The sequence below is a fragment of the Letharia lupina genome, assembly GCF_014066315.1.
Source record: "Letharia lupina isolate WasteWater1 chromosome Unknown contig_5, whole genome shotgun sequence".
NCBI lineage: Eukaryota > Fungi > Ascomycota > Lecanoromycetes > Lecanorales > Parmeliaceae > Letharia > Letharia lupina.
Window position 1 is genome coordinate 51589 of NW_023502974.1, and position 16614 is coordinate 68202.

The 16614-nt window shown below is 44.7% G+C and overlaps 2 protein-coding genes across 2 annotated transcripts; both read left to right on the forward strand.

Moving 5' to 3' along the window:
* Positions 1–1328: 1328 nt before the first annotated feature.
* Positions 1329–8246, forward strand: HO133_008270 (uncharacterized protein; the record flags this gene model as incomplete). Its single annotated transcript, XM_037299137.1, has 9 exons — positions 1329–1707; positions 1760–2319; positions 2369–3602; positions 3652–3962; positions 4142–4184; positions 4249–4322; positions 4373–7508; positions 7597–8094; positions 8149–8246. The coding sequence occupies 9 exons, from the start codon at positions 1329–1331 to the stop codon at positions 8244–8246; spliced, it is 6333 nt and encodes a 2110-aa protein (XP_037155138.1).
* A 4511-nt stretch (positions 8247–12757) lies between these two features.
* On the forward strand, positions 12758–15241 carry HO133_008271 (uncharacterized protein; the record flags this gene model as incomplete). Its single annotated transcript, XM_037299138.1, has 3 exons — positions 12758–13285; positions 13348–13433; positions 13495–15241. The coding sequence occupies 3 exons, from the start codon at positions 12758–12760 to the stop codon at positions 15239–15241; spliced, it is 2361 nt and encodes a 786-aa protein (XP_037155139.1).
* Positions 15242–16614: the final 1373 nt, after the last annotated feature.

Consider the following 16614-nt stretch of genomic DNA (forward strand, 5'->3'; position numbering starts at 1 on the left):
TTTTAAGATTTTTTTTTTAATTATAAAACGAAATATAGGCTTTTAGAGAGAGAAAGAATTCTTAAATTTAGTCTTATAATTATTAAAGCGTAAGAAATTTAAATATCGCTTATTAAAGTTCGCTTATTAAAGATTACTTATCTATTTACTCGATAGTCTTAATTTAAAAAAAAAATTATAAATTTAATTTATAGACCTTTACTCGTAATATATAATAAAAGAAAGATAAATAATTTTAGCGAGTATTATTTATATAATTACTATAATAATAATTAATTAATTCTTTATTTAAATTACTCTCTTTTAAAATTATATTATTATTATAATTATTATTTATATCTATATATAACTTTATTTTTTTATTATAAAATATATTATTTAGATATAAGAGTTTATCTAATACTAAGAATTCTTTTTAAATTATTTATATATTTAAAAATATTTTAATTATTCTAATATTAAATATATTTAATAATATATCTATATATCTATTTATATATATATTATTTATATATAATCTTATTATTTACGAGTATTAATTTTAATATTACTTATATTTACTAGAATTTATAATCTCTAAAATTTAATTTTTATAATCTATTTTAAAAAACTTAAAAAGAAATCTAAGAGAACGTAATTAAATAAGATTTTTATAGTTTTAATCGAAATTTTCAACTCGTTAAATTTGAATTACTTAATATTCACGTAAAATTCAAATCGAAATTCTCGCTTAGCGATCAATAGTAGGGATGCTCCAACCCGACCTTGTTTGGTCTGCCGGTAAGACTTACAATTCGGAGGGGTACTAACCTAATGGCCTTCAGTAACCACATTATCGCGCAGCAAGGGGTCGTTATCTGCAAGATAATTGCCACTTTCGAAATCAGTGGTTGATTGGCCGAGCGAATAGATGTTAGTGCCCACCGGACATTAACACGGGCCGTCTCTCAGCCTGTCAAATGCTAGACTACAACAGTACCTTCCTAATCTTCCCGCACCCGCCTTCACAACACAACAACATGACGTGATGGCTTTTGCGAGATTCCACTCTCGGGACAGACGTCGGCGAGGCCGGATTGGCCTTGGCCTCAACCTGAGTTATTGTCGCGAGACCTCACGCACAAGCCAACAGAATCTTCGCAATGCCTATGCAAGGCTTGGAACAAAACTTGATCAACCACCTTGATGGTTATGGATAAGTCATAATAAGCCCGCTAGCCACTGCCTTCTCTCAAGGGAAGCACATTATCTCCTCCTCTCGGATTTCTTCACCTCATGAATATCCAACTTTGAACACAGCTACGACCAACTGCGATCAACTACGAACCATGTCTCGTGAAAATGAAAAAGACATTGCCGTCATTGGCATGTCATGTCGTGTAGCTGGTGCCAATTCTCCATCTGACTTGTGGGATCTTCTGGCCTCCTCAAGAGATGTCCAAAGCAAGATCACTCGCTTCAACAGTGAAGGCTTCTATCATCCGGACGGCGGTCCACGCAAAGGCCTCACCAACGTCAACAAAGCCTACATGCTTGACGATAACATCATCGACAAATTTGACAACGCTTTCTTCTACATTACCCCATTGGAAGCCGTCGCGATGGACCCTCAACAACGCATGCTTCTGGAAATTGCCTACGAAGCTATCGAGAATGCTGGAATACCTCTGGATGATTTTGCTGGAACGGACACAGCAGTCTTCGCAGGTGTGCATACGAGCCACGGACAACACAAGAAGACGCTAACAGCCTGCATCAGGAATGGAAGGCTGCGAATACCATACGATCGCCGCCCGCGATCTCGATGCCACTCCTCGATACCTTGCTACTGGCACCCCAATCTGCATGGCAGCCAATCGAATCAGCTACTTCTTCGATCTATCTGGTCCTAGTATGTCCGTTGACACGGCATGTTCATCTGCTATGGCAGCATTACACCAAGCCGTGCGTACCTTGCAGCATGGCGATTCGAAAATGGCCGTCGTTTGCGGCGCCAAGCTCATCCTCAGCCCAGATATGTTCATGCCTTCCTCAGAGCTAGGCTTTCTTAGCCCAACTGGCAGATGTCATACTTTTGACGCTGCAGCCGATGGCTATGGTCGAGGAGAGGGAGTCATAGCGCTTCTCTTGAAACCCTTGAAAAAGGCGCTGGCAGACCGAGACCCCATCCGCGCTGTCATCAAGGGGACACGATTGAATCAAGATGGCAAGACACAAGGAATTACATTGCCATCAGCTGACGCTCAGAAATGTAACATGCAAGCCCTCTATAAGGAATTAAGCATCTCTCCAGCCGATATTCAATATTTAGAGGCTCATGTAAGTCAATCTCGATCTATGGCCTACTGTTACATCTGACGTGTTGTAGGGCACTGGAACAGTAGCGGGCGACCCCCTGGAATTCTCGGCCATCAACTCAGTATTTGGACAATCTCGCGGAGCCGTTGATCCTCTGGTGGTGGGCTCGGTCAAGAGCAATATAGGGCACCTCGAAGCATGCTCGGCGCTTGGATCCGTTATGAAAGTCGCTCAGTGTCTTGAAAGAGCCCAAATACCGCCTCAGATGAACTTCAGAGTCCCCAATCCGAATATCGATTTTCAGAACGTCACAATACCAAACCAAATGACCTCTTGGCCAACATCGAACGATGGCAGTCGGAGAGCAGCTGTCAACACATTCGGAGCAGGGGGCACAAATGGCCATGCTGTTCTAGAGGCATACACAGGATGGCTATCTCAGTCACCCACCTCCGAGAAGAAACCATACTTGTTCAAAGTCTCCGCCGCGGATGATATGTCTCTCAAGCAGATTTCATTGAGATTTGCAGAGTACGTGAAGGTTTCTAAGCCAGTACTTCGTGACCTTGCACACACCATGCTTGATCGCAGGTCGACGCTTAGGAAATCGGTTTTCTTCACAGCAAGCAGTCATAAAGAAGTGGTTGCGGCTTTGTGTGCAGATGGCCACAGTGTTCATGCGAAGCCGAAAGAAGCTAACAAAGGGCTCGTTTTCCTGTTTACGGGTCAAGGTGCTCAATGGGCACAGATGGGGATGTCCTTAATGGACGATTGCCCCCTCTTCGGATCCATGCTACGTGAATGTGACCGCTTACTATCAGAGCTACCTGATCCTCCGGCTTGGACAATCATAGAAGAACTCTCCAAGGCCAAGGAAACCTCGAATGTCGACAAGGCGGAATTTTCTCAGCCGCTCTGCACCGCGCTCCAGCTGGGCCTGGTGGCAGTGCTAGAATCTTGGGGTGTGGCTCCAGATGCGGTGGTGGGGCATTCTTCTGGGGAGATCTGTGCAGCGTATGCTGCCGGTATACTTTCGTTGCGAGATGCGATGGCAATCTCCTACTATCGCGGTCTCGTACTGGGCTGCCACCCAGCCCAGAAGCCTGAAGGCTCCATGTGCGCTGTTGGGCTGAACGAAGACAGCGCAAAGGCTCTGATCGAAGATTTGGGCGGCAATGTTCAGATTGCAGCAATAAACTCGCCAAATAGTTGTACGCTTTCAGGTGACGCTGCTGCCATCAAGGGAATAGTGAAGCAGCTTATCGAGGAAAAGCGATTTTGTCGGGAGCTGAAGGTTGATCAAGGTATGAGCTGGTTTCTCTGCACTTCTGTCTATGCTGACGTTTTCACTAGCCTACCACTCGCATCATATGTTCCCATTGGCCCCGAAATATGAAAATAAGCTCGTGCGGGCTAAGATAACACCTCTACGTGACAACGCAAAATGTGCCATGTACTCCTCTGTCTATGGTCGCAGAATGGATGCCTCAGAATACACACCATCATACTGGAAGCAGAACATGATATCAACAGTCACATTCCAGGCAGCATTGGAAGAGTGCATGAACGGTCACCCAGACGCAGCTGCGATTATTGAGATTGGGCCTCACTCGGCATTGAAGGGACCAGCGCAAGAGATCCTCCATGCCTTGGGCAAACCCCATGTAGGCTATTTGCCCACTTGCTTACGCGCACAGAATGCTCTTGAATCTCTCCTTTCTAGCGCTGGAGTAATGATTGGAATTGGTCTTTCCCTCCAGACCTCCAACATCAATGCTCGAGCAACAGTCGATGGTCTCCGATGTTGCCATGAGCCAGGCAACGTCCTGACTGATCTTCCAAGCTACCAGTGGAACCATTCACAAAGTTTCTGGGCAGAATCGAGGGTCAGTCGCAATGTACGGTTTCGAACGTTCCCACGACATCAATTGCTCGGTTCTCGATACGTAGATGACATTCCGAACCGACCAAGTTGGCGGAATCGGCTTATGCTGAAGGAGATTATATGGCTTCAAGAGCTCATGGTGTGTACGTTGGTCCCGATTTGATGCTTGTTTGCTCATTGCTCTTATAGGCTGAAGGACTTACCGAGATACCCGCCGCCGCGTACCTTCTTATGGCTTTGGAGGCTGCTCGTCAGCTCTCCGGCAATAAAAGCTCTGATGCTTACTCACTTTGCGTGTCCAACGTCCATTTCGAGCAACCTTTACTACTCTCTACCTTTTCTGATGCTCATTCTGGTCTGGAAATCCAACTGATTGCTAGGAAAACGGACGGCACCGACAAAATTGCATTTGAGATCTTCTCTCAGCCTTCAGCAGACGAAGGCTCATGGACCAGGCATTGTTATGGCAATTTCGAGACGCAAGCGATTGCAGAGTCGCCTGTCCTCAATCTCCCAAAGCTCCTTCATGACCAATCATTGTTAGACAAGGCGCGAACACTGAAGCTTAGTGTGGGAGTGGGTGTAAGCAGCCTCAAGCTGAGCCTGGAAGGCTCATCTGGAGAGTTCGAACGCGATACAGACGATATGGACACCTACGCTGTCCATCCCTCAATTTTGAATTCTATCCTGGAATTACCTCCAGTGTCGTTGATGGGCCAGAATCTTCCAGCTGAGCACCGCCTATCTTCGGTCGCTTCAATCACGGTGTCGATCCTTCGGCTTGGGTCGGACTACGGGCGCTTTACTACTCGTATCAAGCCCTCAGAGTTCTACAACGTAGAAAGCGATATTCAGATCAGCCAATGCGACAGAATAATCTCGTTAAAAGGCCTAAATCACCAAGCTACGAAGTTGATTCACCAGAAGCCAGCGCTGAACTCGTTATTCTTCAAGCCAGTCCTGCTTCCCGATGTTACAAGGCTATCGGTAGCGGCGCCCATGAGTATCTCACGATGTGCCGAACTTTTGACCTACAAGTGGCCCATGTGCGACATCAAGATTAATGGCGTCCCTGAGCGCTGTACCTTATCTATCCTGAAAGCCTTTGGTGCGGCTGGTGGCCAAGCAAGATCTTACTTTCGATCCATAGAATGCTCCTCAATTCCACCAGGTGTTGTCTCAGATCGCATACAGCTGGTCGATGGCTCTGACATGACCAGCAAATATCACATGGTCATCACACATAACAACCCTCCAGCAGGGCTGCTGAGTGAACATTTGCTTTCTGGAGGCTTTTTGTGCATTCCAAAAGCCCATCTCGAGGTTTTAGAATGCAAAACCAATACATCATTTGAGTTTGTCTGCGATATTAGTGGCTTGGGCTCAGACTCATGGGCGCTTCTCCGTAAAATCACTGATCCGAATGCGGTGTCCGCCGGTCGAAGAGCCGTGTTGTTCACCAATCAGGGTGGACTGCCCTTTCGCAATGCTCTCGGGAAATTGGAGTCTATTCCGCTCGAACCTGCGCCAGTGAGGCATTTTTGCAAGCGAAACAGCTTTGCGAGATTCGATGCCATAGTTATTGACTTTCTGGGAAAGTCAGCCATTACCACATGGACCGGGAGCGTACTCATGCCGTGGGTGCAAACTCTACTGAAGTCCGCTGATAGCATCCTTTGGGTCACACGAAACAGCCATGAAAGCCCGTATGCCAAGGTTGCGGGCAGTCTACTACGCACGCTGCAATCAGAGCAGCCTTCTCTCAGGATCTCATGGCTCCTAACAGATGAGACGGTAAACAAGAATCTAGACACTTTTGCATCGCAGGTCGAACAAGCGTTTGTGCGTATGATCGAAGGTGAAAATGAGCTTGTGACGAAGACTGGAGGATTGGGACTAAAGATCTTGCGGTACTTACCTGATGATGATCTCTCAGTCGATACTGGTCTGAGCCTCCCTCGACAAGTGCGAAGCCCATTAGGCGAGGCAGATTACTCGCTTGGTTTTGCAGTACCCGGGGAGCCCGTCATCCTGTCTTATAAAGATAGCGCTATGCAGTCATTGAGCGGCGATACCACCGAGGTGCTTGTTGAAGCATCGGCAGTAGGCATTGATGATCTACACATGTTCAGCGGTAGAACTAACATTCAAGTCCCTCGGTCTCGGCCTGGATTGTTCTTCGCTGGAAGGGTACTCAACAGCCAAGATTCAGAGTTTCCACCTGGATCTCGCGTAGTTGGCTGGCACCACGATCATACCCATCGTAAGAAATTAAGCGTTCAATCTTACGATGTCTGCCGGTATCCAAGCTCAACGCAGCCATCACATGCTGCCTCAAGGTATTCAGCCATAGCAGTTGCGTGCTGTATTGTCGATGGGGCTGCAAGAGCTCGTCAAGGCGAGACCTTCCAAATCAACGTCCAAGGGTCGCTCCTGAACGCCGTCGAGCAAATTTGCAGGCGTTTGGGAGCACTTGTGCCAAGTTCATGCACCCGGTCGAAAGCCGATTTTGTTGTCACTTTCAAATGCCCCGAAGGTATCCGCGTCAACGACAGGCCAATCGAGGTCGCCAGCTACCTGCAGTCAGATCATGGCAGAGCAATGGTACAGCGAAGTTGGCAAGAGTTGGCCAACCTACCGTTGCAAATTGATGAGTACGAAGTTGCAGACTACAAAGAGGCATTTAACAACGCAAAGCACCCGTATTCCACCGTCCTCCTCCATCGCAACACAGCAAAAATCGTAAAGCATGTACCTATGTACAGGGAGGCGGCGCACATGTTCATGGATCATGCTAACTATATAGTGATTGGCGGACTAGGGGGCCTTGGCCGCTTTATCTGCTCATGGATGATCGAAAACGGAGCCAAGCACATAACAACCATATCGAGGAGCGGGGCAGACACTCTGGAAGCAAGAAATGCCGTATCTGCTATGAATGCCTCTGGTGCATTCATTCAATGCGTCAAAGCAGATGCCTGTGATCGCAAAGCGATCTCCAAGATTTTCTCCAAATTGCGTAGCAAATGCCCCATCAAAGGCGTCATTAACCTGGCCATGGTTCTTGGAGACGCACCAATGGCTTCCATGACTGCCGAGGAGTGGGATCGCGGCCTGCGTGTTAAGATTGACTCTAGCTGGATTTTGCATGAAGAGACATTGCAGGATCCGTTGGAATTCTTCATCTTGTTCTCATCCATCGCGAGTGTGCTCGGTAATAGGAGTCAGGGCAACTACAACGTAGCTAATACATTCTTGAATGCATTGGCGGAATACCGGCAATCGTTGGATCTTCCTGGGATCTCTGTGGCTTTGGGGGCTGTGAGTAAGTCCCCCAACGTATTTTGTTCTGCAACTCATCGCGACCGGAGTTTCTGACAGTTACGCTGATACAACTGACCTTTTCGTTCTAGCCGACATGGGCGTCCTCTACACCCTTTCCAAACCAGACATGCTGCAGATCCTGAGCCGCAGTGGGCTAACTTACCTTACAAAGTATCATCTCGCTAAGATCATGGAGGCCGCAATACTCGAATCCCCACGCAGGGATCGCTCTCTGGTACTCACTGGGTTGAATATGTTTGAACGTGAAGCAGATGGAAGCCTTGCCGGTCGCACCGACCCTCTATTTTGGACCGATTGGCCTGAATTTGGGCACTTGCAGCAGTACAAGCTCTCAACAGTTGTAGACGGGACTAAAATTAGTCAAGCCCCGCTCAAGGACCAAGTCGCCGACATGCGCCACAAAGGGGATACGGAACAAATAAGGGGTGCCGTACGAAACGCCTTCTTGACCTTCTTATCGCAATTACTAGGCTTCGGTGTAGACGCCTTTGATCCTTCACAGGCTTTGATGATGTATGGGATTGATAGTCTGAGTGGGGTGTCGTGCCAGTACTGGTTCCACAAAGGTACGCAGGCATCATGAAACGGGTCGAAGCTCTATGGCTGACAGCAAGGTACAGAGCTTGGAGTCGATGTGTCCGCTGGCAAGGTCCTGGGAGGAGACTCAATTGAGAATATCGTCGGTGGTGTATTCCAGAAACTGACCTCAGATCTGTGAGGTGTCATCTCCTAGGGACTGTCCCAGAGCCACACCAGACGCGGCTTCTCTGGCTTTGAACAGCACTGGTGGCACGAGCGACTGGCGAAACCAATACCCTTCTCCGAGCCTTCCGCCTGATATCGGAGCCGTACCTAGGTATCATAGGTCCTCTAACGTAACTGCGCATCTTCATACGTGATCTGCCTTTCCCAGCGAAAGGGGTGTCAGTTTGGCACCAACGCTCGCCATGTTCTAGTCTCAATGATTGGTCGCCAGCCGAAGAAAGGTCAGCAAACAGGATTTAGCGTCCCCCAATATGATTTAACCCAAGATACGAGTAGGTGATCTTCATGAAACGAGTGACGCTGAACAGAAGAGCGATGCTCCGTCCTATATATCTAATCATCAAAGGAGCATCTACCACGTGTTTTTGGTCTGTGAGGAACTAATCAACACTGAAACAGCGGAGGATTCTATGCTCTAATTAACCCCGAGGATCTGGTTGGCACGGGCGAGGACCTGCCTCACACGCCCCCCGGAACAGGCCAGAATTGGGGGCACAGACATGGATGTGCCTTGCGTTTAGCCGGGCGGGCCGCTTAGCGCTTGTTTGTTCTCGAGTCTCCAACACGATCACCTCGTGAAGTCTAAATCTATTTTTCCCTCATCCCTTTGCCTGATCGACTTTTCATCGACTGCTTTTCCTCAACAGGCTCAAATTTACCATGAAACAGACTTTTCTTGCGTCAGCCATGACCGAAACCTTCCACTAACTACTAAATCACACGTCGGCGACTCGAGCTTAAACATATTTAAATCTATGAACAAATAGTAGGGGGTTTCAGACTAGGGAATCTACATCCTACATACACTGAATTAGCTATCTTAAGGCTCTAATTTAGCGATAAACTCTATACATTTTAAAGCCGTTAGATAGCCAATTCACTATCTACACTAAATTACTAATATAAGCCCTCAAGAGTATCTAGATATACTAAGAGACGTATATACACTAAATTACGCTAATAAATCCTACGATTTAGAAGGTCTTTTAAAGGTATTCAGATATCCTATCTATCTCATACGCTATCGTTACTACCCTATCTATCAGCTATAGACCAGACCACTCAGAATCTTTAGACTATCGCCTTTCAGGCCACCTAGACCACCTAGGTCACCCAGGCCACCGATCGCGTTAAATAATATTCGAGTAAGATAGATATACTCATCAATTAGCTGTCGATTCGCGATATTAATAAATTACTTTCTAATGCCGAATACTATAAAAAATACCACACTAAGACTACTCGTACTCTCCTTCGCGAGACTACTATATTAGCTATAAAGTCTAGAGTAACTACGACTACGATATTTAATAAGCTATATATTATATATATTATCTATATAAGATAAAGAGATAAAGCGGAATTAATAGGCTAGAAAGTAAATTTAAATAAATATAACGATCTAGTAAACGGCTCTAAGACTAAGACTATTAAGTTAATTCTTCTTAAGCACTATATATAGTACTATTACTTCGAAGCTCTCTTTAATATTAATCCTAACGTTATAATACCTTTTTTAAGCGAATCTAGATAATTTAATTATATGAATTCGAAGTCTATTAGTAAAGAGAAGAATATTATAATAGATAATAATAAAGATAATACGTTAATTAAGTAAGATAAGTTATCGACTAGAGATATTTAGAAGATTTCTCTAAATAATAATCTTTTAAATTTAGACTTTAAGAAAGCGTTAAAAGAATTTAATTAATTAGAGAATATATAGCAATTAGAGGATATTTAATTAACTTAGCTAAAGGTTATTTCTAATATATTTATAGCGAATAATCTTATTACGCGTATATTAGTAATCTCTCGCTTTAAAACCCTCGCTGCGAAGATAAAGGGAAAGCGGAAAAAGCCTATAAAAGCAATCGTGGAGATGCTTTTATTAAGCGATAAAGAACGATTAATAAAGAAGACTAAAACTCGATAGCGTAATATTATTAATACGATAATTAAGATAGAATAGATAAGAGATATAATAAGACGTTAGAATATAAAGATATAGGCGGAGGTTTAGAAGATACGATTTAAGACGAATTAGAAGTAGAGAGATTAATAATATATAATTCTTCTATAGTAAGATTAAGAGAGATTAAATCTATAGTAAGAAACTCTTTTACGTCTATAATTAAAGGTTTAGAAGAATTAAAAGTAAGGCGATTAGATACGTGGATATTACATTTTTTTCTTTAATTTAAGAGTTCTCCACTATCTTCACCCTCTCTATTCAGAGATTAAAATTTATATGAGAAGTTAGAATTTAAGGTGGGCTATATAAGATCGAGGATACTATTTCTTCTTATCGATAAGTCTCTTTAATATGGGGATCGACTATTTAAAGTTCATTTATACTTATTTTAAATGGGTCGTTATCGCTAGTTATCGATTTTTTATATATATAAATTATTTAGAAATACTTAGTTTAAGTATTAAGCAACTAATAAATTTCTTTTATCTTCTTCACTCTCTTTATCTTCTTTATTCGAAAAAGAAAATTTTTATAAGAAGTTAGAATTTAAAGCGGGTTATATAATATTAGAGATATTAATTCTTCTTATCGAAGAGTCTCTTTAATATAGAAATTAACTATTTAAAGTTTATTTTAAGCTATTATAAGTAAGTCGTTATCGTCGTCTATCGAAATTTATATATAAGATAAGTTTAGAGAAAATTGCGATAAATATAACTAATTAAAGCTTTCTTTCTAGAATAACATTCTTTATATAATCTCTTTTCTAGATATCTTTATACTTCTACTAACTCGTAAACTCCGCTAACTTATTATTATACTTCTTCTTTTACTTCGAAGTTTACTAGTCTTTATCTTTCTCTTACTAATTATTATATTATAATAGAAGATTATAAAATATATAGTAGCAGTTGATCCAATATACCGCGTATTTATATTACGTATTATTATTAAGAATAAATCTTAATTCGATAAGACTAAGTTAGCGTCTCTTAAGTATACTAAAGATATACTTAATATTAATTCGAATACTTAATAACTTCTTATTAAATCGACGATTATTTCTATTCTTCGTTTCTAGCGTCTTATATAATATAATAAGATAGCTAATATTTATATAGGCCATATTACTAAGAAGATACTAGCTCTAAGTAAAATACTTCTATAATCTTCTACTAAGACTTATGAAAATAAAGATATACATATTATATAGAGTATTTAACTAGTCGACTAGAAGGTATATAATCTCTTTACTATTATTATAAATAGTATATAGATCTAGTATATATCTCTTCTTTCTATTCTAAAAGACTTCGTTATTATATTTCTCTCTAGACTTATATTTTAGAATAATATTAATCTTATTTACCTTTTCTACGACTCTAATAAAGCTCTCTTATTTATCATTATATATACTTTTTAAGCGTCTCTTTCTAATATCTAGCCACTAAATAACTATATCTAAATATCTATAGAGGGCGATAATTACGCGTTTAATATAGTTATATATATATTCTTTCGAGATTCTCTATTAACTAGCGACCTTTAAGTAACTATTATTATTTCTCTTATAATTAAGTCTAAATAAAGTTATAAGTAGCTAGTTTTAGATAGGTATCTACAAAGATATATGAGATCTATTTAAGAAGATAATATCTTCCTTAATTAGGCGAAGGATCCTTCGAAAGCTAGATCTATTCATTTAAGTAAAGCTTTAAAACCTCTTATTAGATAAAAAAGGAAGAATAACCAAGCTCCAATCAGACTTTGAGATACTTATTCGTAGTACGCAATATCGTTATTCCTTCATAACCTCCCGAAGAATAAGAAGATCCTCCGTCTCTTAGTTATTCTTAGAAATATAGGCGCTAAGATATACATAAAAGAGGTCTTTTAGCAGCATCTACTTATGGCTAGTTCGAGGTATAGTGGACTGCGAAACAATTGCATGGCTGCGTAGCTAGCAAATGAAGGTATTCATTAAGGCCACTATTCTACGGAGAAGGCTATGCTTACTAAGGCCTCATAGCTACATGAATCTATTGAAAATCAGGTGGGGTCCTCACGCGAATATACAGGGAAAACAGCTAATGCAGTATATACACGGTAGAGTCAAATTGTGGTTGACTCCCTAGTCTGAAACCCCCTAGTATTGGTTCCTTCTGCCCACGTGTGTATCCCCATGTGTAATGAAACACTGTTCTTCTTTCTCTCAGTCTCCGTTCCTCAGTTCCACGCGTTCCATAGGGCAAGAGATCGTTGGTGGAGTAGACCACTCCCAAGCGTAAGTTGAGTACGTAACATGTCGACATGTGTTCAAATCTCTCGGTGGCATCGTCGAAGGATCTTCTTTCTTTCTTGTTGGCGATGATTCTGTCTTGAGCCCTTAACAGCAAGGTCTGCCTCGCCGTTTAATATATTCTTGGACGTCGATCTCCACTTCCAAAGACATGCCTTGACCTTTCAAACGCTTAGTGTTCACCGAGAACATGCCCACACTCTTTTACATCCTCATACTTCTCTCATACTCTCATTCAATTACCACATCTCAATCCCTTTGTTTAGAAGCTCTCACTCCTTGCGTCCTAACCGCATCAGACGGGGGCATCGTGCAAGCATACTGCGAAGAAACCATCACTCCTTGCGTCTTGACAGCCTCGAACGGCGCCATCGTTCAAGCTTACTGCGAGCCGAGTTGGATTAGCCAGCCATTCGCCAGCATCACTGGCATTCCAGCCCTACAGAATACAACCGAGACGACTGCACTTTTCCAAATTCTTGGGACTAATTCACATACAGTGAGTAAAGCGTTATTCGCGTTGAGGTTACAGTATTTTGAGCATTTACAGACATCCTATAATGGAAGGACAAAAACCGCGACATCTCTCTCGGCCGCGAGTACGGAATCTCCCCCTTTACCGAGTCCAAATCCTTCTACTAGTTCTAGTACATCTTTCTCATCTACGAACATTACCATCTCGCCTCTGGCGAGCCCACCACCGACTGCTGCAAGAACTGTAAGTTGTAATTGTTTCTTTCTATCTGTTTTGATTAGAGTCATTTGCTCATTGAATGACAGTCATCGCAGCCCGGTGCACAGGCATCCCCTACCGCCGCCTTCCTCGCAAGTACTGCACTTGCCGCAGGTCCTTACTGCCTAGCCAAGTAAGTTCTCCCCAAGAGTTTTTATCACGAGCAGCATACAAATAACAGTTCTCATTCGTAGCGCGGATCCCGATTACAGCGAAGGAGCCTTCTGCACCTGTTCGGACGGAAACACATACACAGTTCAAACGCAAGGGTCAACGCCCGCTTCGCTATTCAACCCCTGCCCGTACACGTCTGGATCTACACCGCAAACAACGATAGCTCCCAAACTCTCAGACTGTGAATTCGACAGTCCGGTGAATTGCAGCACGACGACCGATCTCAACATCCAATCAATCATCAACCAGGCGAACTCGACCTACGTCCAGGAAGAAATCTCCAACTGCAGTACCTTTACCGCCCGGGCCGGCTACCCGGGAGTCAACGGTGCCGCCAACGGCGACAGCTGCATCGAATACTTCAATATCACCTCGCACATGCTGTGGTGGTGGGGCGAGAACAGCGATCATTGCACCAACGACCTGAACGTCGGCTTCGCCAACTGTTTCTACGACCTGACCTGGGACGGCAACTCGAACTGCTCCGACCTATCCTCGAACTGGTACTGCGCGGAGCCGAACATCACCTACTTCTCCGGGGCGAACCAGACCCTCGACTTCTACGTCGCCTGGAACATTTACAACTACGCCACCTGGTCCTTCGCCTACTACACCGCCATGCAGTACGCGTACAGCTACACGACGGCCATGATCTGGAACGACACACTCGCCTTCGAGCAAATCAAAGGCTCCTTCCCACTCGCAGAGGAGATCCTACTCGGCGTCTTGACGTTCGCCCTCGGCGTCATCAGCCCCAGCGGCTGGGGCAAGACCTTACCCGGAGAAGGAGGGGCCGTCGCCGTGAATAACGCGGTTGAAGAGGGAGCGAACGCAGCTGCAGAATCCGCGCGAATGAGCGCCTGGATTCTGTCCAAGATCTTTACCCCCGAGGTACCTGGCGAGTACCTCCTGCGCGCGGGCCAGCAAACGCCAGGTATTATTCACACGATCCTGGTGCCGGCGGAGTCCGGAACCATCAACGCCGCCATCATGACCTCGGCCGGACTGACGGCGCAGCTGGCGAATTTCGCCCAAGCGCTGTCGCAGATAATTGAAGACGTGGCGGTCGATGTACCGGACAACGTCACCGCCTTCGCCGAGTGGACAGCCGGAGGCTACTATTTCGTCGAGCCGCTCATGACGGAGCAAGACATGGTCAGCTACATCAAATGGGGTCTCAACACGTACGTCCTGTCGCAAATCCTGCAAAACGACAACGTCTTCATCACGCGGCAAGTCGACACGAACCCGTACGACCTCCAACACAACGCGAGCGCCAACACTTTGTCGAAGCCGAGCATCATAGGCTGCGAGTACGGGTACAACGACTGGAACCAATGCGGCGCCTTCTGGTGGGACTCGACGAACAACGTCGCCTACGCGCTCTCCTCCGCGAACGACATCTGGAACAACTACTCCTCCGACCTGACCACCGTTTTCAACAACAACCTCACGACGCCTGAGCTCCTGTTCCTCGGCTCGCAAGCATGCCAGGACGGCTACAACGCCACGGCCGACGCCTCGCCCTTTCAGAATGCCGCCAGCGGGCTCGTGGGCCAGGACACGGCCTGTTTGAGCAACCTGGCCGTTTGCACGTGGAACCTGGCGAATGATACTTGGGAATTTGTGGAGCCATGGTGCAACACAGGTGGCTACTTTCAACCCGACTACGATTTTAATGACTGTGCGGGCGACGGGGTGGATGTGGCGATAGGGTATCTTGGGTGGTATTTGTGGAATGCCGCGACTTGTGAAAGTGAGGAGTAGTAGGAGTTTTTTTGAACAGGATGACACCGTTATATTTTGTGAAAAGGAGGGCGTGAGGATCTCATATGGCTGTCAATGTGCCGCATTGACTGCTTCGGCTTTCGGCTGAAGAGAGGCGATGCTCAGCAGAGATCTTTGTTCAGGTGAATATCTGAAGATCGACAAGAGAGATCTAGGAGCTTGTCTGGCATCGATCTTCAACAGCAATGTACGAGCCATAGTATGAGCGCTGGCACGGCAAGCTGGGCTCAGATTCAGAGGACGTTTCTAAGCCACTGTCGTCTTTAGAAGCAACTTCTATCTAATCAACGAGAAAAGCGTTCCCGCACTTGTTTGTCTGTATCGTGTGCGGTGAGAAGTATATCGATAGTATTGAGCGATGCAGGCAGTGCTCAGTAAACAAATAAATGCCAGCTGCGTTATTGATCTTTTAAGACTCATGGAATTCTTCATTTATTTGTCAACATTTTCCTTCATTCACCTTTATTTCGTAGAAGTATTGAAATCCAGATTTGTGTCAGACTTGGTATCAGGAAGGGCAGATTTTGCATTTGAATCGGAGGCAACTGACAAAGACGTGAGATAGAAGTTTTCATTCTCGGTCAATTGAAGTGATGGGTCCAGCGCATTTCCCTTGTTCGATTCCTGCCGAATGTCGAGGACTTGCGTAAAAGCGAAATGACTTGCCAACTCCCGTGCAGGCTCACGAACACATGTGCAGTGCTGTTATGACATTGAAGGCACCCTGATAACATGATCTCGCCTATTTACTCCGTATTGCATTACCGGCCTGCCAACTCCGAGAGTACGCAGCAGGACCAAAAGGGCACACCGCCAAACCCTTACCGCCGCCAGCGCGGATTTTGTCCTAGACTTACTTTGCCTTTCTTGCAGCTTCACAGTCCTGATGCTGCAGTGTACGAGTACCCGCTGCAGCATTGACAATGTCGGAATCTCCTCTCGAACCTCCAGCCAAGCACACATTACCTTGGAATTGATGACATTGCCCATCGACACCGCTCGCGTGGCTTTGGTGTGAGTCTTAGCGAGACTCGTCTCGAATTCTCCATGTGTGATTGTGGAAAGTCTCGGTCGAGGGGTGGTTGGTGGCCGGAGGACCTTCTCATTCTGTTCTTGCCTCGTACTTTAATAGCGGAAGCCATCCGGGCATGATGCAAAATGAGTTTGGATACAAGGCTCATGGCCAACGTAGCCATGCAATAAGGTATGGTATGGTATGGTATGGTATGGTATGGTAGGGTACTTGGTGACATTGGAGGCGTTGAGATGAGAGCATACCTTAGGGCTGCACGTGATCAAAGATTGATGGTTTAGTTTTGTCGTAGTGTCAGCCTTCGTCCGCCGTACCTATA